The sequence below is a fragment of the Leptidea sinapis genome, chromosome 16 (assembly GCF_905404315.1).
Source record: "Leptidea sinapis chromosome 16, ilLepSina1.1, whole genome shotgun sequence".
Taxonomy (NCBI): domain Eukaryota; kingdom Metazoa; phylum Arthropoda; class Insecta; order Lepidoptera; family Pieridae; genus Leptidea; species Leptidea sinapis.
Window position 1 is genome coordinate 13363549 of NC_066280.1, and position 19980 is coordinate 13383528.

The 19980-nt window shown below is 35.1% G+C and overlaps 2 protein-coding genes across 4 annotated transcripts in view; both read left to right on the forward strand.

Annotated features, from left to right (window-relative positions):
* The window catches only part of LOC126968742 (uncharacterized), a 57701-nt gene extending 53636 nt beyond the window's left edge, over positions 1-4065 (forward strand). For 2 of the 3 annotated variants that reach the window (XM_050813852.1, XM_050813853.1), the window contains exons 3-6: positions 582-779; positions 1818-1960; positions 2958-3077; positions 3923-4065. In XM_050813852.1, the coding sequence (XP_050669809.1) occupies positions 582-779; positions 1818-1960; positions 2958-3077; positions 3923-3980 (519 nt within the window). In that variant the 3' untranslated portion in view covers positions 3981-4065. Of the gene's footprint in view, positions 1-581; positions 780-1817; positions 1961-2957; positions 3088-3922 lie in introns of all 3 variants that reach the window. The other variant, XM_050813854.1, reaches the window with a different exon arrangement.
* A 4686-nt stretch (positions 4066-8751) lies between these two features.
* Positions 8752-18546, forward strand: LOC126968666 (uncharacterized). Its single transcript, XM_050813699.1, has 6 exons — positions 8752-8936; positions 9037-10546; positions 12921-12987; positions 14146-14269; positions 15614-15751; positions 16730-18546. The coding sequence occupies exons 1-6, from the start codon at positions 8928-8930 to the stop codon at positions 18362-18364; spliced, it is 3483 nt and encodes a 1160-aa protein (XP_050669656.1). The 5' UTR covers positions 8752-8927; the 3' UTR covers positions 18365-18546.
* The last annotated feature ends 1434 nt before the right edge of the window (positions 18547-19980 follow it).

The following is a 19980-nucleotide window of genomic DNA, read 5'->3' on the forward strand; positions in this document are numbered from 1 at the left end:
GCATTGCTAATTCTCACTCTGTCTTCTTCTATTGACCTAAGTCAGAATGAGAAAAAATACTCCTTAGCGGCTGTTTAAAGTTAGCGGACCATTATGAATAAGAGGTTTTATGTTTAATATCTTCTTCAGTACCTTTTAGGTTCATATCACTAATTAGAGAGTTAATAGCGTTTGCCCGTAATGTTCCAAGGGCATTGATAATTCTTAAAGTTCTCCAAAAACAGTTGCGTATTTTGATTGTTCCACTTGACCACCATTTTGCCGCAATTAACGGCAATTGACATAACGCTGACGTTCGTTTTGTACAGGATTAGTAACAAAATGGCTGAATGCGAATGAAAGTGAATGATGCCGAATTCCTAAATCCGACAATGTTGGATCGGTTCAATAATGAATTCATTCGGCACTTTTAATTCATTTCATGTTTTCTTTGTTCAGACATTTAATTTTGAGTGAAAGATGCCGAATGAAAGGCAAAAATGAACTGTCTGTTATCACCTTTACAGACAAAACTAAACCTCTAAAACTCTATCAATACTTACTTAATTCCTACAATAACGTTCGTTTATCCTCTTGTGTAGATGACTAATACGACGAACGCGCTTGGCCAGGAAGTGAAGCAAAGGCTCGAGGCGTGTGGGTGTGTGGTCTGTGTGCCAAGCGGAGCGACGAGCGTGTCGGATAAATACGACGCGCTTCTTGTGGTCGGCGCCGAGACTACAGCAGGGCTGAAAGGCATCGCATCCCTCGTCTCTGAAGATGTTTATGATAATTTAAAAGTAATTGAAATACCTTTGATCTTTTCAATATTGATACATTTTATTATCTTGAAGTGAAAACTCCTCTTAGCACGCTGGGCAATATAATTATAGAAAAAAAGCACCGATCTCACGTCCGTCAGTCAGGTCTAAACCGCCACGACAAAGAGATAATAAATTAAAATAGTATTTTCTTTGATTAACGCGAGTGTTACACATTTAAATAAAACACTTTTAAAGGATTAAAGCGCGTGTAATTGTAACTGTTTTTACATTAGTTTTTTGCGCAATAGTTACATTTTTATTTTAGTTAACCCGACGTTTCACGTTATATACATTTGACAGGGACAAAGTTCAATTAAAATTATTCCTCAGCCCTACGGAACTCTCGAAGAAAAAAGCGATTCATTGAATTGTATGAAACGTGCAGTTGATAGATTGATAGATGACGGATCTAATCTTGTAAAAAAAGATGATAGCCGAAATCCACTACGTTTTAAGCAACTGTTTGCTTTCAAAGTTAGCCGGATTATACTTCGTCTATACTAAATATTGAATGTCAATTTTAAAAATCACAAATCCCCTTGTTTAATTCTGGTTAATGATCTTATCTTTATGACGATGACTGAGGAGTATGATCGAATATAAATTGCTCTGGTACAGCACAGTTGTCCAGTTGACTCGACATAGGGCCCGACAGCTCATTCCATACCTACGAAATTATAGTCCGTTAACGAAGTTTTCTCATGAAAAAGTAAATAACAGTTTAAAAAAAAACTTGAACCTATAAACAATTTGTCATTTTTAAAGTAAATTAAAAATAACAAATTGCTTAGGGTCGAAAGAGCGACATCTAAATTTCCTAATATGCAATTATTGGGGTTGAATAGTTTATCAACTGTAAAGTATACCCTATAGATGGAGCCACAACCTGACAGTTGAACAAGACATATCAAAACTTAAGAACCATACATCACTCGAACGGTTGAGTCCCGCATCTTTCATAGATTTTGTTTATAAATTTTTATTGATCCTCTAAGATAAAATGTTTTGTTTCAGCTTTTAGAAACACTGTCGTTGTTAATACACCGAGGTGGATGCATCGCATGGGCCTCAGCGGGTGCAGTGAACGATACCTACAGTGATGCAACGCGCGCCTTCGATGCTGTGCTGAGAGCGAGCCTAAAACATGTCGCTAAAGTGTAAACATTCATCATATTTCCATGTTAAGGCGAGATGCCTTATATTGTTAATTTGACATCAATATTTAAAACGTTATCAGATCACCCTGACGGTCCATTTTTCAGCATAGCGTCGAATTATGAAGCCTGCACGCTCCATCCTCAGATTAATGAGACGAATGAATACAGAGTTCTTACTGAACTTTGAGTCTCAAGGCGGGGGCTTCGGTCTTTATTCGGGCTTTTTATTTTATTTTATAGGGGCTTATTAGATATTTGCAATAACCTGCATTAATAAAGCCCGCTTCTACTTTTTCTTGCAAAATCTCTCATTGTGGTTTTTATCTCGGAGATGTTCTGTCTCCAAGCTATTCGGGAAATTTACTCCTTGGTTGACTGTTCTAAATACATCCATCCACATTGACTGTATAAGTATATCAATGCAATGTCATTTTTGTGTGTCCCATGATTCGCTTACAATGTTATCTTGAGAGGAATAAAAGGAACTTGTGAGGTGTAGATTTTTTTATGGTAGAAGAAGAAGAGATCGTACGATACAACCTGGTATGAAGACATCACCGCCTCCCATGCTCTTTTTTTATGGAAGAGTTATCTGATGTTAAGTGATCAACGCCACCCACATTCTTTTGTGTGTCAGTAGTCCGGAGAAGAAATTTCCTTCAAAACCGAACTGTAGACGAAGGCGACACATCCAGATCGCGAGAGTGATATTTTAGGTTGTGTTGTTGTTGCCATATTGGAATTTGACAAAAAAGACGCCTTCCCTATAATAAAGCAATGTGTCTTCGGAACAGCAAGGAATCAGGCTGGGCGCTGACAAAGTACTCGATTGTCTTATATATCGAGCAGGTCCTAGATGAAAGTGGTCAAATGGTTCGAACGGAGATTTTTAAAGCGAAATGTTACTTTGCTGATATATCATTTAGATAATCTGAATTATAACCATAATGTCTGAACAGTTTCATATCTTAAGATAATTTATTTATAATCATAACAGGGCGCGATGTGAAGCCATTTGGATAGAACGAGGGGAAAGTGTGGGTTTGGTAGCGGATAGAGTGACCGCTGCGCTTGTGCCCTGTGACAACAGAATAACCCGATCTACATTTTCGATTAGGTAAATATAGGTATGTAGGCACTTCCTAGGAAATTAAAACAAAAAGTCGTGTGTTAAAATATTAGAGTAATCTAATATTTTATCAAATAGCGTATCTGGACAACGGATATTAAAGGTTACATAATTGTTGTATTGCGTTAATATTCATTATACATACATCATACTACATAATCAAGAAACTACTATCATAAATTAGTAGAAATAAATAAATCGATTAATTGATGTTGTTATATTGTACTCTTAGATAATTTATACATCTAGATCTCTATCTCTTCTAAGAGACTCTTCTCTTGCTGTTAGACAACCGATAAAAAAAACCAGGAATATTTTTTTAGCGTGCGTGACAAGCTATGTCTTACACACGCGATTTGTAAAAACTTTATGTTAGTGTGCGTAAATTGCTTAAAATAGAGATTAGTTCTAAAGTCTATTTTCTTGACGTTTTCACAGCTTTCATAGTCTATCTAGACGTATAAATGATCTAAAATTGTACTGTTTTTTTTGTAACAATCCTCTACATACGGCTGCAGTTATTTATAATTATATTAGGTTGGGGAAAATTATCTTCGGATTTTGTATGTCAAGACAAATTTTTAAAGTTTAATAATATTTTATAACATTTTGTTTCTGTAGAACTTCTGAATGAAAAAAGCGACAAGTAGTTTTAGTAGTCTTCTCTAGATATTAACCTGACACTGCCTAAATAATTTTGAAGAGATCGAAATAGGTGGAAATCCGAATAAACATTGTAGAAAATTACTGTTATTAATATTTTGCTGTAACATAAGCTCCACAAATTTCTCATAATAATTGTTTCATTACAACATTTATTAACTTTGTTACAGAAACGTTGCTCTTCAAGTCAAGGAATTCTTCGGACGATGGTTAAAAATAGTTACCTAAATCATATGAATATTGCTAGTTACTTATTACTTAAATATATACAATTTCAGTCGCTGTTGTAAGTAATAAAAAAATTAACTGAAAATGTCTTTAATTTAATTCCTGTTCTTGTTTTACATGAAGTATCTCAAACTTGTTTCAAATTGCTAAACTAATATAAATTGTAAATAAATAAAGCCATCAAAAACATAACTTGTAAAACAAAAAAAAAAAAACAAAGTCTGGCAACTTCGTTCTTCTACCGTAAAAAGTAGAAATCGTTCTACTTTTTACGGTAGAAGAACGAAGTCCGACTTCAGATTACATGGATCGCCATGTAATCTGCGATCCATGTAATCTGAAGTCGGTGAATTTATTCAGTCCCTACAGTTCTTCTGTCCGTCTGTCTTAAGTTTTTTTCCTAATTTCCTAATTTGCTAACTAACAACATCTTTTAGTGACAATATCCATATTAAAAATCATTTGTGTTTAAAATAAATAGATTAACTTTGCAATCGAATATATACGCATTGCATCTTTTTTATTAAGAAGACAATGTGTCTCAAAAGTAATACATATTATAATTAGATTAGATTAAACTGCTGAGTATGATTGCCATATCAATCTATTTATTTAAAAAATATTAAATACTTTTAACATTGACAGTACACACGACAGCATGGATGATCCCCCAGATAAGTAGGTACTTCCCAATTCTGGATTGTTTGTTGTTCTTTCCTAGTAACTACTACAATAATAATATCTATTGTATGGCAACATTGTGTTGTCATTGTTGTATGTTATCAGTGAACGTATATAAAACTTTGAAACAACTCTGATGCTTTAAAAATAGCGCAACTAAAACTATACCCTTTGTGGGCAGGGCTTATAAACTGTCTAGGCACGCGAATTAGTTCAGTTTGGCGAGTGAGTACGATCGGATTCTGGTCATTCATTCGGTTCATTGTAAAAACAGATAAAATAAGGATTTAAAATACATTCTTGTGTTATAAAGTGGTGCAGAAATTATACGGACCGTTGTCCCAAGGGGAATTGAACACTTTTCATGTGTAAGTAGAACAATTATATAAAAATACAATAAAATGATTTTTTAGGGATGGCATTGTAGCTGTACCTACAACCAATAATATCAATTAATACAAATGTCTAATATCTAACTTGCAACGAAATACCTTCTTACCATTATAGATCGTAGAAATATTAATCGTGCATAATAGCTGTAATAAGCGTATGCCGAAAGATTCGTTGTAAAAAGAACATTCTCATCGAAGTACAAGCATCGTCACGTTTTCTGGACAACCGCAGATATACTCACGTGATCAGTCATATGCTCCGCGTTACACAACCGCACAGCAAGGCCGAGCGTACTCGACTGAAGCGTCGGGGCGTCAAGCACTATTCATGCAATTTTAATTAATGAGCGACAGAGTAGGTGCTAAATGCTCATTGACATCGGATGATCGAGGTTCGACGCGAGTTTACACAAGCGCGCGCTCGCTGGCCGGTTTACTGCGATAGCATAAGTTTTAGAGCGAGATAGAACACATAATATTATTCTCAATTCTTATTGAATGAAACGTTTTACTATTGGTCAAAATGTAAGCTTTAGTATTGGTGTGTATTTTCTAAACTTGTAAATATTTTTTAAGTAACAATTGTAATTGATTAACTAGTTTTAAGGATTTTGTATATATATCATGTAACTGAAATAAATCATATTCATCTTCCACATATTCCTCACAGTCAAGCAGTTGTTTAATTTTATCTCCAAACGCTCAGTCTCTAAAGCATACTGTAGTAGCACATTTTATTACAGAACTAAAATATTTATCTTGATACATAAATAAATATTTAAGATTCGTTTTCACGTAAAAGCGCTGGTTCTTGAGAATAGTCCATCATGAGGGACAGGATTATTGTCGCCTATATAAGCATGGTAATGGGGTGGTTAACCGATCACGACGCCAGGCTGTCCTAGTCGAAATCACTAACCCATATGAAGACCACCTCATGAAAGCTGAGAAGGACAAGTTGAGCAAGTACTTTGACTTGGCTAACGAGATGACCGACGAGACGTTAACTCGACCATCATAGGCCGGATGTACTTTTAAGCGGTCTTATAGCTAGGAGTCAGCACTCCAAGTTTATGATATTTTGATTTGTGTTTTATACATGTTTTAAAAACTTAGATTAATGAAAGAAAATAAATTCATGTTAATAGAAATAACAAATAACACAATATATTGCCAGATCATTATTAGAGTTCTGACTGTAGTATATTTTAATAGGCAATGATAAGTGATTTTATGAAATTATTTTTGGTATGTTGTGGTACTATAATATATAAATAATTAATTATCATTACATACTTTTCATTATTATGTTTAACTAATTTACATTTCCAATCGTCTGATGAGTATGTGACATTATTCTATTCTATTCTTCCTACTATGGCTCCTGTGGAAGGTATACCACAAGTTTGCCAATGTCACATTAAGGTAGACCACCAAGCTTAGAGTATTCTTTTACTAATTTTAATGGTAGTGATCGGTGCTTAAGATTGAAACAAGTTTTATTTTCTTATACCTGAAACAAATATGCATGCTGTTAGGACTATAAGGGACAAACACAAATATAATTACTTAAATTATTTGATATAAGTCTTTGTGCTATTTACAACTTAATCTTATTTATTTTAATATATTTACACAAAATATATACAAAAGGAGTGAAAACTAGGGAGAGGAGACATTTAAAGGAAGTTGGGCGGGGAATTTCAGGAGGTATAAAATTGTATAAAGAAGGTTGCGTTAAAGGGCAATTGAAGAATAAATGATCCACGTTTCCCTCATCTAGACCACATTCACACAAGGAATTGTCCCTAATTCTTATTTTAGCCAAAAATACTGGGGTACAAGCATGATTAAAACGTAAACGACAAATAGTTGAAATCACTGACTTGTTGGGAATTTTAAATTTCGAGAACCAAGGTTTCTGAGGAATTACGTGTTGTAGATCTCCATAAAATTTGCCTTTAGAGTTTTTGGAAACTTGCCAAATGCTGGACCAACTCTCATGCAACTTGGGTTTCAGGATGGTGCGCAAGTCATGGGAGAAAATTTTTGAGTTTTGGAGGGAACCTCTTGCAATAGCTGTCTTTGCACAGGCATCTGCATTTTCGTTACCAAGAATGCCTGAATGACCTGGAATCCATGCTAAAACTATGTTAATATTGAGGTCATAGCATTCTTTCAAAGATTCCCTTATTTTAAATATAGTTGGAAAATGACTTTTAGACCTAAATGGATTTGACAGTATTGATTGAAGGCAACTTCTGAAAGAATAATAGAATCGTTCATGCCATGAGCCTTAACAAATAAAATTGCTTCATGAATGGCAATTGATTCCCCAGTGAAAACAGAAGTGATAGATGGGCAGCTGTAACTGAGTATAATTCTTGTTGAAGGAATCCATGCTGCAGCACCAACAGGGCTCATGTCTGTTTTTAAAGCATCAGTGTAGATTTTATGCCAATTTTGAAAATCAGAGTACATTATCTGAGAAAAAGTTTTATTGGCTTCTATGGAACATTATCTATACCTAAGTTTAAAATTACAGATGGTTGGAAAGTGAGTGCACTAAAAGGCATAGTAAATAGAGGCAATTTAGAATATTGGAAGAGGGGGTAAGAGAGATGAGAGAATAATAAGTAACTGTGGAGAATGCAGGGTCTTTTGTCTTCAGGAATATTATTATTATTGTATAAAGCAAATAGTTGGTCTAATTTTGGAAGCAAGGGATGTCCACAACATTCAGCTAATTTGAGAAAAAATTTATTGGCAAGAAATTGACGGCGAAGTGAAAGGGGAGGTTCCACACACTCTACTTGCATGGCATTAATTGCACTAGATTTCATGGCTCCTAATATTATGCGTAAGCATTTAGCCTGAATTTTATCCAGTTTATTCAGACCTGCTTTATTTCCTGGGATCAAGAACATAGTGCCGGAATCCATGTGGCTGCGAATGATTGCATTGTACAATAATTTTTGGGTGAAGGGGTGAGCTCCCCACCAGACACCAGATACAGAGCGCAGGATATTAATGTTTTTCTCACATTTCTGTGAGACATAATCAAAATGGTTTATGCCTGATAATTTTTGATCTAACCAAATCCCTAGAAATTTAACATTGGTAACAACAGGTAACTCAACATTATAAATTTTAATTTTAATATGAGGAAAAAGTCTTTTATTTGTAAATAAAACCACTTTGCTTTTAGCAGTTGATAGAGACAACCCATGTTGCATTAAATAATCAGCAAGATATTCAAGTGCACAATTTAACTGATTGGATGAATCCTGTATGGACTTGTTGGAAGTATACAGAACAATATCATCTGCATATTGCAGTATTTGGCAGAAGGGGGATACAGAGCTATTGAGGTCATATGTATACACACAGATTATACTCACAGATTGTAGAGAAGGGGACTAAGGACTGAGCCTTGAGGTAAGCCTTTCCAAACTGACTTAGGAGGGAGGTAAGAGGATGGACCTTTGATAGTGACATTATGTCATACGATTTAATTCCGTGAAGGGTAATTTTAGACATAATAATAATATGACAACACCAAAGACTACTCCTGTCAAAACTATTGCTATCTAAAAGGGGCACGCGGGGACTTCTGTCAATATTCTAAGCTGTGGCTACTGGCTTGACACTTGATAGTGGTGTGTAGGTGTTAGATATTCTCGTTCTGTCATCTGTGGCCTAGTGACAATTGGAAATGGAGTGTCAGACGTGTCCATAACAAATACATGCAAAATTTAGATTTTTATTTTCCGTAATTCCTGTTATGCTATCTGCTGCACGATAGTTCTTTATTAGTTTTCGATTATGTTGGCTTTTCAAAATCACCCATTGCCACAATATACAAGTCTTAATTATGGATGAGGTGAGTGTTGAGGTTATTGTATTTTTGTTGTGTCACAAATCACAATATTGATGCAAGAACGTGTGCACTGTGCGATATTTTTAATGGTTTTGACTTTCAGGAACAAAGCGATCATGAACTGGAGGGACGGATGTATGCTATGATTCATCATGTAGACCACTCGCTAGCAAACGTTCCTCAAACAAATGATGTCGACGGTAAAATTCCAGTTCATGTCGACATTACTGCACGAACTACCAACACAGTTCGTCGTTACTGGCACTCAGATACAGACCAGAACACTTCCTATCGAAAAAACAACGCTACATCCCTTAACAATGCAAACAACACTGACAAAAATAATCAAAAATCAATAGAAAACTCTCAACCGAAAACCAAATCACAGGATGTAAATCAGCCTAAATCTGGAACGACTCAATCAAAATCGAGTATGATACCGAGTAACCAGAATATTTCAGTTACAAAAGAGGAGAAAAACAATCTACCAACATCAGATTTATCAATGTTTCAGCATCCTGTTCCAAACAATCTTACTAAAACCATTGAAATATTAGAAAATGATGATTGTAAACCTGTTGAGCTTCAATCAAGCGATGAGGATGAGGTTATTGAAATAGAACTGCCACCAAAACCCACAATTACTATTGAGAGTTCAGATGAAGATGATGTTAAAGTTTCTTTTGAATCACCTCAGAAAGAAAACAGGCCTAACAATTTGTCAGAAAAAGTTGTTACAGATAGAGGTGTGTCTGCTAGCCCTGTACCGTCAATTGTCTCATCTGTCTCTGATGAGTTTATACGTAGTGATTGTATTGCATTAAATATATCATCCCGAAATGCAAATAATCAGAGTTTTGATTTTAGCCTACATGGCTCTGACTTACTTGACCAAACACCATCGAAGAAAAAAAAGAGAAAGAGAAACAAAGATAGTGCCACCTCAACACCTATTGCTGATCAATCAACCATTACACCGAATAAAAATTCATTAGAAAGTTGCTTCGCAACTCCAAAAAGTAAAGCCAAGAAAAAGAAGAAATCCAAAGGAGATAAACAGTCAAGCAAAATTATTCCAATGGCAGATCTATGTGATTCAGACAGCAATCAATCCAATCAAAATTCATATCTGGTAACGGAAAAGAGTTTACCTAGCATTGATGTTTATGAATCAGACTCAAATCAATCTGAACAGAATGAAACGGGAAAGCCTAATCAAAAAATATTGCACAAGGAAATTGACACTTCAGACAGCAGTGCTGCGAAAAAATCTGATGAGTCCTGTACTTTATCAATACCTACATATGATTCTGTTATTGATCTGACAGAAGCTGAACCTGTTATAAATGAAAGCATTGTTATGGCTAATGTTATGGGATTCCCTGATAATGATACAATTGATGTTATTGATGATCATAACAAACTGGGATCAACAAAGATACCTTCAATATTATGTGAAGATCTTGACTTTGATAATTTGAAGGGTAAAAATAATGTTAATAAACATCATAGATTCTCTTTGACAACACTCAGACAAGAAATGGAGAAATTTTACAATGAGAGTTGGGGTGGAGAGAACTTTAACCATAGGGAAATACAGAAGAATATGTCACGTAAGTTTCCAAACTGTTCATTCATTCATACACTCCCACTTTGTACCCGTTGGGGTAGGCAGAGACTATTGTCTCTTGCTTCTATCCTTACAAACCTCACACGCTTCCTCTACATTCATTACTCTTTCATACACACTCCCTGGTTGTGGATGCTTCGGACCTTTCCTTTTCTCAAAACATCCCCAATTTGGTCAAAAGAATGTCCTAAGAGGTCTCCCGTGACTGACTTGCCCACACACACTTGCCTTATATATTTGATGTGTCATTCTTTCTTCACTCATTCGCTCCTCCTGTCCAAACCATTTCAGCATTCACAACATCCTCTTTCAAACTATACACACTTGTATTACCTTATTCGGAATTCTGTCACTCAGTCTTACTCCACACATACTTAGCAGTGATCACATCTCAACTGTGTTAATTCTGCTTTTATGCTGTCACTTCGATATATTAACATGGCAACAAACACTCCATTATGTACAGCCATTCGCGCTTCTATTGGCACTGTTCCTGTTCCTCTAGTTTTATTGTTGATGATTAGATTGATGAGCTTAAACTGCAACTTCATCTATAATGCTACATCGTTGGATGCCGTAGTCTATTTTGTTTTGATAACTCAAGCAAAGCAGATTGTTTGTGAAATTTATATGTCTAGGAAGTGTCTTGCTGTTAGACAACCTATAAAAACAGGCCAGGAATATTACTTTTGTGTTTAACAAGCTATGTCTTACACTTGCGATTTGTATGACTCTTTGAGTTTGTGTGCGTGAATTTCTGAACTATTTTCAAAAATTCACATTAGTTCCAAAATCTATTTTTACGACCTTTTCACAACATATCTAAATGTATTAATGATCTAAGATTATAACCTATTATATGAAATACATATTTTTAACCCTTCGTGTATATTTTTAACATGTTATAACATAGATAGCTTAAAATTAGGATAATTTGAGTGAATGTATCTGAAAGCTATTGAAACAAACCAAGCAAAAAAAAAACAATCTTATAAACAAATTAAGTTAAGAGCTTGGTGAGGGAATAGTGTGCCATACAGCACTCTTAGTTTTGGTATCTGAAAAATCTAGTGCTTTGGGGACTGCTGATTTCGGAAGGTTAATAAACAGTGTTATTTTCATCATGATTATTCAAACCATTTTTAATTGTTACTTGGAAACAAACTATTTTATTCCATTGCATAAAAATATTGTAACGGTAGTGTCTGTCAGTTTATATATTTATATTATACATAGCATTAAATAAATTTTGGAGATTATTAAAAATGCTGACTAATTGAACAACTTCTATAGAGCTTTCAGCATAAACTTGGTCATACATTTTTGTTAAAATGTTACCCTCCTCTTGTACCATTTAAGAAGTATTTTCTAAGTGATCTTTTAAAATATTTGATTGGTTCATCTAAATAAATGTTTTTCTTGAAAATAACCATGCTGTTGTACACCAATTTTAATCGACTCCTGAATTCCAACTTCTCATGACATGCCACAAATTAGGATATCATCCCTACAACTTGAATGTGTGGCGGTCCTCCACAGTGTGTTTTTCAAAGCTTTCTTCCTCGTACTACAAAGCTGTAGAATGAGCTTAATACGACTACTTTAAAAAAAAGTACACCTTCCTTAAAGTCCTCTGGTGATTCCTCTGGTGTTGCAAGAGAATGTGGGCGGTGGTGTCACTTAACACCAGGTGACCCGTACGCTCGTTTGTCCTCCTTTAATATAAACAAAATCGCATGTCCTCGTTCTATTGTATAAAGTTGTCGACAATCAGCACTCCACAGACGGCAAGTCTTTGTATACCGCCAGACTTGTCGCTCTATGTGATTCGCTATGTGCTAGATATACTATCTACTGATATATCAAATTTTGAGCTCCTCCGCTTTATATCATAAAGCTTGGCTTCTTTCTTTTTTTTCTGTTTTTGTACTTTTCCATGTACTTACATATATACATTAATTAACACTTCACAAAACTGAAATGAGATGGAGAGGCATCTAATATATAAAAATATTTTAAGTTAGTATTTGGTCCTGTTAACTCTAAAACCTTTATTGGGATTCCCAGTTATTGGGCATGAGACCTCTTTTCTAAAATAGACTGATACCTTACATTAGCCAAATTTCTTTAAAAATCCTATCTCTAGTTATTCCCCTTTTTTTTTACTTACATACATCCTACCAACCTATTATTTCTTATAAGTAGGTACACATAACACAACTTAAACAGTATTTTGAAAGATTCCAATAAGAACTTCGTTAATTATAGCAGTCGTATTTTAGAGCTCAACCCCCAAAAACAGTTTTCGTTTATGTCGACCCCTGGAAATTAGATGTTAATTCCTCGAATTTTTCTAGGTGACAAAAGCCTATGGGTTATTGACCCCAAGGACCGAATGCCAGCTATGGGGAAAAGGAAAACGACGTAAGTATACCCTATATAAAAAAAAAAACACTTTACTCATATGAGTATATATCATAGTACTGCGGACCCGACAGGCGTTGTCCTGTAAAAAATTGGTCCAGTCGTTTTGGAGTTAGTGCAATTGTGAATCTAAACCATCCTCGAATCCACTTGAACACACGCAAAAAAATTCATTCAAATCGGTCCAGCCGTTTAGGAGGAGTTCACTGTCAACACACATAGAGAAGAATTTTATGTATAAAGATATAGTAGGCTTTAAACTAGGTTTATACCAAGTTCAAAGAAATGACACTTATGAATGTTTAAACATTTTTTAAGTGAGACTTCTTTAGAATAGTTGTGATTTGTAAAACCGAGACGATTGAGAAACGAACAGGTAAATGTATGTATGTATGCAGGCGAGAGAATGAGATAGGAAGCATTGATTATTTTACAAATTTATTAAAAAGGTGCACATAACTTCATGAGATTTATAACTCAAATAAAATTTTTAAAACAAAATTTTATGAACGATGTGATACTCGATGCTCTTACCAACTGAGCCAACCCTTCGAGTGACGTATCGATGATTAAATCTTGTATGCTTTGTTCAACTCTCAGGTAGTGGCTTCATCCACAGGATCTACGTTTGTTTTCAAAATTTTATTTTAATCCCAATAGTGAGGGTTATCACTTTGAAACAAGAGCGACATCTCAAGTTAATTTCCTAATATGCAAATATTGGGGTTGAGCAGGCTATCAACTGTAAAGTAGTCAGACGCGCAAATCCGGCATAATAATGAACACTGCACAGCAGATTTGATTTTCTCAATAAGTTAAAAACTTACAATTATGAAAGTTATATCTAAAGAAAGTTTGTATCATGCTGATTAAAATAACTAAACATTTTTACTAAAGTACCCTCAACTCGCATTTTAATCGACCAGCAAACTCAATGCTAACGAATTTTTCTGCTTAGACTACATTTCATTATTTTCAAGAATGGGGGTAGTCAGATATTTTTATCATTCCTCAAGTTTGCCACAACAACTGCCTTGCAAATTGTGTAAATTACACATACCTACCATATACCAGTACCATCTTGGGTCAAGTTGTTTTAAATCTAAGCTTATGTTATCCGGCTTTTTTTTTTGTAATAAAGAGTGTTTGTCGTTCCAGATGCAACTATTGTAACCGGGTTGGTCATCGCGACGACACTTGCAGGTTGCGGCCTCCTGTGTGCTACATGTGTGGGTCAGCTGGACACTATGAAACAAGATGCCCTCGGAAGATTTGTGTTAATGTATGTATTTGTTATTGGACCACTTATTTTACCAGTGGAAGGCTCCTTTGCACCAGATGCCGGCTAGATTATGGGTACCACAACGGCGACTATTTCTGCCGTGAAGCAGTAATGTGTAAACAGTACTGTGTTTCGGTCTGAAGTAGCTAGTGAAATTACTGGGCAACTGAGACTTGACATCTTATGTCTCAGGGTGACGAGAGCAGTTGTAGTGCCGCTCAGAATTTTTGGGTTTTTTAATAATCTTGAGCGGCACCCCATTCTAATGGGCAGGGCATATCATTTACCATCTGCTGAACGTCCTGCTCGTCTCGTCTCTTATGTTCATAATTAAAAAACATGGAAGATTAAGACAAACGAGCAAACGGGTCACCTGATGTGTCATAAGTGATAACCGCCGCCTACATCCTCCTGCAATACCAGAGAAATCACAGGAGCTTAGATCTTTTAAAAAAATTGTACCGATGAAAAAAATAAAAACCAAAATGCTGCATCAAACTATGAAAATTACAAATTGAACTCAGAGCTCTTTGCAGACTTTTGATATTTCTATACCCACAAAGTCTTAACATATTTTTATATATAATTTTCAAAGAATATTTAGGTCTTCTTAAAGATTATCTGTTAATATTTTTTTAATTTAACCCAATCTTGTTGGCTTGATAAAAACTCTCATATTTTTCAGTAGGATGTATTACATTATATTATTTCTTACTAGCCGGTCCCGCCAGCTTCGCTGGGCGAATTTTAAAAGGAAATAAATTAATGAAGGAATGTTGGAATTCGAAAAATACGTAGCCATAAACCATCTAGGATAATTTTCGCATCGAATGGTGGTAGTTTCATGTCGATACTATCTCAGTGGTTGCGGCGTGAAAGAGCCTCAAACAAAGACCATTTTCATTATATATATGTATATATATATATATATAATATACTAGCTGACCCAGCAAACGTTGTATTGCCGATATTAAAATCGCGATACAAAAGTAACTGTTGATCGTAGATGGGTAAAAATTTGAAGTTGTATGTATTTTTAATGCCACATTATAAAAATATAAAAATAAAAAATTTCGTCCAAAAATTAAAAAAAAAAATTAGAGGTGAACAACTCTTATTACATAGGGGCATGAAAAATAGATGTTGGCCGATTCTCAGACCTACTAATATGCTCACAAAATTTCATGAGAATCGGTCAAGCCGTTTCGGAGGAGTACGGGAACGAACATTGTGATACGAGAATTTTATATATAAGATATACTAGCTGACCCAGCTAACGTTGACACGAGAATTTTATATATTAGATATATAGATTTCGAACGTAACTTTGAATGTTGCTTGCAGTGCGGCTCGCCGAATCACGTGTACTCGAATATGTGCCGCAACTGTTCCAATTGGAACTACGTAAAGTGTTGCGAGTGCGGCCAAGTAGGACACCCGGCCAGCCACTGCCCTGACTTCTGGAGACGATATCACAACACGGTAAGGTTCTGCATAAATATTTGTACAGTGAAGACTCATTGTCATAGAATGCTTTACATCCTGGCCAGCTCCACATGGAGTACATTTCTACGGGCGGATGCTCTCCAATACCAGCTGTTTCAGTTTACTGTATAAAAAAAAGTGTAGCAAAAGTTATCTGTGGTCATGTCCTCTTCTATTTGTGTATTCGCTTGTTGCAATAATTCATTAAATACCGTAGAATCTGCATCTCCAGTAGATGAAGTTTGGTCAGGTTAATACCAACAGCTGAAACTTCAAAATCAGAAATTTCACTCTAGTACTCTCTAAGTAGAATGCTTTATTGTTAATCATTGGTTAACTAACGTTCCCCAATAGCTAGCTGTGCACGATGATGCTGTTATGGCAATAGGCATGTTGTCAGCCGCCTTTTTTGAGGATTGGATGTACTAAGACTTTCATGAGTTTAGTTTAAAATACCTTGGGATGGGATGGCATGGGAGTATTGAAAGTTGTTGCTGATAGACAAAAAGAGTGCCCAGAAGATTAGGTTTCCCTTTTGTTGTATAGGCCACGATCTCATTCACCGTGTGTAGTGAAGGAAGGGGATATTTATATGCCTGCAACAGACATTGCCATTACTATACCGATTATAGTACTGGATATGTCGTACACAATGGGTATTCATGTTGTGCATGATCTCATTGCGTTAACCAGTGCTGAAGGAAACTTGTATCTTAATCTGTCTTCAAGTTCTCTCTTATGAAGAAGGAGAATTGTCAGTGCCCAGTTCCTACTCTCTGAACGGTTCGAATGATTTGCTTAGTATAGAACTGTTGTTACACACAAGCGAGCATGGGTGGCAGTGTTCATTTACAATAACCATAACTACTGCCCATGTCCGTCTATTCCATAAAAAGCTGTTGAAATTAAATAATTTTAGGTCGTACAGTGTTCTCTGAAATTGCCATTATTGATATCTTTCATAATACGTTTCAGATCGACTCGAACATGCCACTTGAAGAAAATCATTTCAACAAAAAGCATTACCAAATGTACTGCAGCGGATGCACCCGTCGCGGACATCTCGTCCACATGTGTCGAGTTTCGTTACCATTTTCTGGTCTTCCTATAAATACACCGTATGTGCACAATTACCGACCAGTATACCCTCCAACTGCGTCAGAGAATATCGATCCCAATAAACAATCTGATGACAGCACTCAGCAAAATAATTTATCTTCAACTCCACGAACTGAGCGTCAAAAAAGGCAGTCGAAATCTCCCGTCGTTCACGACAGCCACCTTAATAAAAAAAGGAAGAACAGTTTTGCTGAATCAAATGAAGCTACAAGATGTACAAAGAGCCCTTTGAATAAATCCTTGAAAAATAACAAAGACCAGATTCAGAAAACTCATGAGAACGATATTGAAACAACCAATCAAACAGAAGAAGAGAAACTCACAGTAAGTGCTGGCACTGATCATGACAAAGCACCTGATTTTATACCTATATTTTCAGCGAATCACGACAAGAGAGGACAAGTTATTCAAGACAATGAAGTATCTGATACAAGTGAGGTTATTACCTCATCAAGAATTTATTTAGCTAAAGATGTCAAGGAGGCTTTAACTACCGATGATGGTAAAATGTGGCTGGAGGAAGCTGCTGTCAGAAATAACATAACTGTTGAAAATAATTCAGATGATAATCTGTTTATAAGTGTGAAAGGCACAGTAGGGAACCAAGAAGCTTTTCAATCCGAATTAAAAGAATGGAGAGATGTAAATAATAAAAAGGAAAAGAATCAATCCCTATTTGATACACCTACTAATAAGCAACCAGACCTTTGTAATGGTATACCAAAAAACAGAAATGAATTATTACGAAAGTTAACTAAAGCTTTAGATTCACTTAAAAATGATATAGGTGATCCAAATTTCTTATACAAAGAGTTGCTGTACCATCAGAAAAAGCACAAAGATATTTTAAAAATGAAAGTCATCAGTACTAAGCAGTTGGCGAATAATCGAATTAATATAAATGGAATGCTTAGAAGGCTTAATATGATATTACTTGGTCAAGCTGGTCTGGCCGATGGTGCTGAACATTTGCACGAACTCCATTTATTACAAGATAAACTTACAAACCTAAGAAATAAAAATGTGTCTAAGACTATGCGTGACGAAATAGGTGAACACTTTCACTGTATATTTACGGCCATACCGAGAAATGACTATGCAGATCTCCTTAACAAATACTATATTAGTAAATATGGTTCAACAATGTATACGAAACAAAATGATCCTGTCAAAATGAGCCCAAAGTTGAAAAATAAATCTGTTAATTTGAAACGGAAATTCCGATTGGACGTTACCGCCGAAGTCAACTCTAATTGTAAACCGTTGAAAGTACAGAAAGAATTGAAAAAGTTGGACTCCTTTCGCCAAAGGTTACTTCAAACGAAAACAAGTGATGCCGCCTTAAGAAAAAAACGGTTGATGTTGATGAAAAAACTTATAGGATGCATGTCTGTACTGGATCAATGTAATCATTTGCCTCCTAAAATCAAAAAGAGAATTATAAAAATACAAGATCAAGCACAGACATTCTTTATACTATCGAAGTTATAGATTTAAGCACATAAATCGACAATGTATGCGCGTTATGGCTACGCGCTTTTTGTAGGTACCGGGAAAGTAGCTATATGGCCCATTTAGTGATGGACCTGTTTATGTTACACTTTCCCGATTTGGTGTTATTGCACCTAAATAATTGTGCATACGAAAAAAAATAAAGTTAGTGTAAAGCATAATTAAGTTGTTTTCTTCATGTTCCCTTCATGACTTCAACGAAAGTAAAAAATAGAACGATTAAGGTAAAGGTATCTCAAGTAAGGAATTAGAAATTGAACTGTTTTTGAGCTGCTGTAATATAGATATATTATGTATTACAGAACATTGGCGTAAGAGTCATCAGCTCCAGTTTAGTTTTAGAGAACATAAAGTAGTCAGTTCGTTTTGTAGAAGTAGGGCAATACATGGAGGTTCCCTAATTATTATTAATGTAAAAATAGAAGAATAAAATAGATTAAAATGTAAAAATAGAAGAGATATTGTTAATCTCTCTATAGAACAACTAATTGAGATAGCTTGTATAGAACTAGAGCAATTTATTATTGTAAGTATATACCGCCCCCCCACTGCATCATATGAACAATTCCAACATAGAATGGAGGAGGTACTATCAAAATTTGGCAAAACTAGCAAGTCAATTATTGTGTGTGGAGATTTTAATATAAACTTGCTTGAACCTTCGGCCAATTGTACTAGCCTTAAAAATTTATTTCAAAGTTTTAATTTGTTCAATGTATTTTGGGAACCTCCTAGAATCACTTCTACAACAGCAACCTGTTTAGATAATATTTTTACAGATGTTACTATTACTAGAAAACTCATAATTAATAATCTTCAGTCCGACCATAGTGGGCAACTTATAAAAGTAAATACAAGATTGGACAATGTCAGACTAAAAAAGGTGACGATTATACCAGTTACGGGTAGCCGTCTTGAGAGGTTTAGAAATAATTTGGTAAATACGATACCATTTTTACACTGTGGTGAAACTGCTAATTTTCACTATAACTTAGTCTTCAATTCCTTCTGTGAGGAATTTGGCAGGATTTTTACTCCAGTAACGGTGACAGTAAACAACAAACATAGTTTTCATGATTGGGCAACAATGGGTATCCAAAAAAGTCGTAAACGCTTATATGACCATTATTATGAGAAAGATTACAATAATAGTGAAGAATTTAAAATATATGTAAAAAAATACTCCAAGCTCTTTAAAGTAGTTTGTCATGAAGCGAAAACACGTTTCATTGCAGATAAAATTAAAAACAGTAATAATAAAGTAAAAGCGACTTGGAGTGTAATTAACAATGAAACTAGTAGATCGAAGTGCCGTAACACCTCTATCTGTTTAAATATTAATAATCGCGTTATAAATTCGGAAATAGAAATTGCAAATGAATTTGATAAATACTTCTCCGAAATCCCGATTATCACGACCAAAGACCTTAACTCTTCGCCAAAAGCAGCATATGATATGCTTAAATTACACGTACCAGTATCTTCCGCTGATTTGAAATTTAAGTATGTTACAGGTAGCGATATAGTAAAAATCTTCTAATTAATTAACCTTTAAAATACAAAAGACCTATGGGGCCATTCGACTAATATTGTAA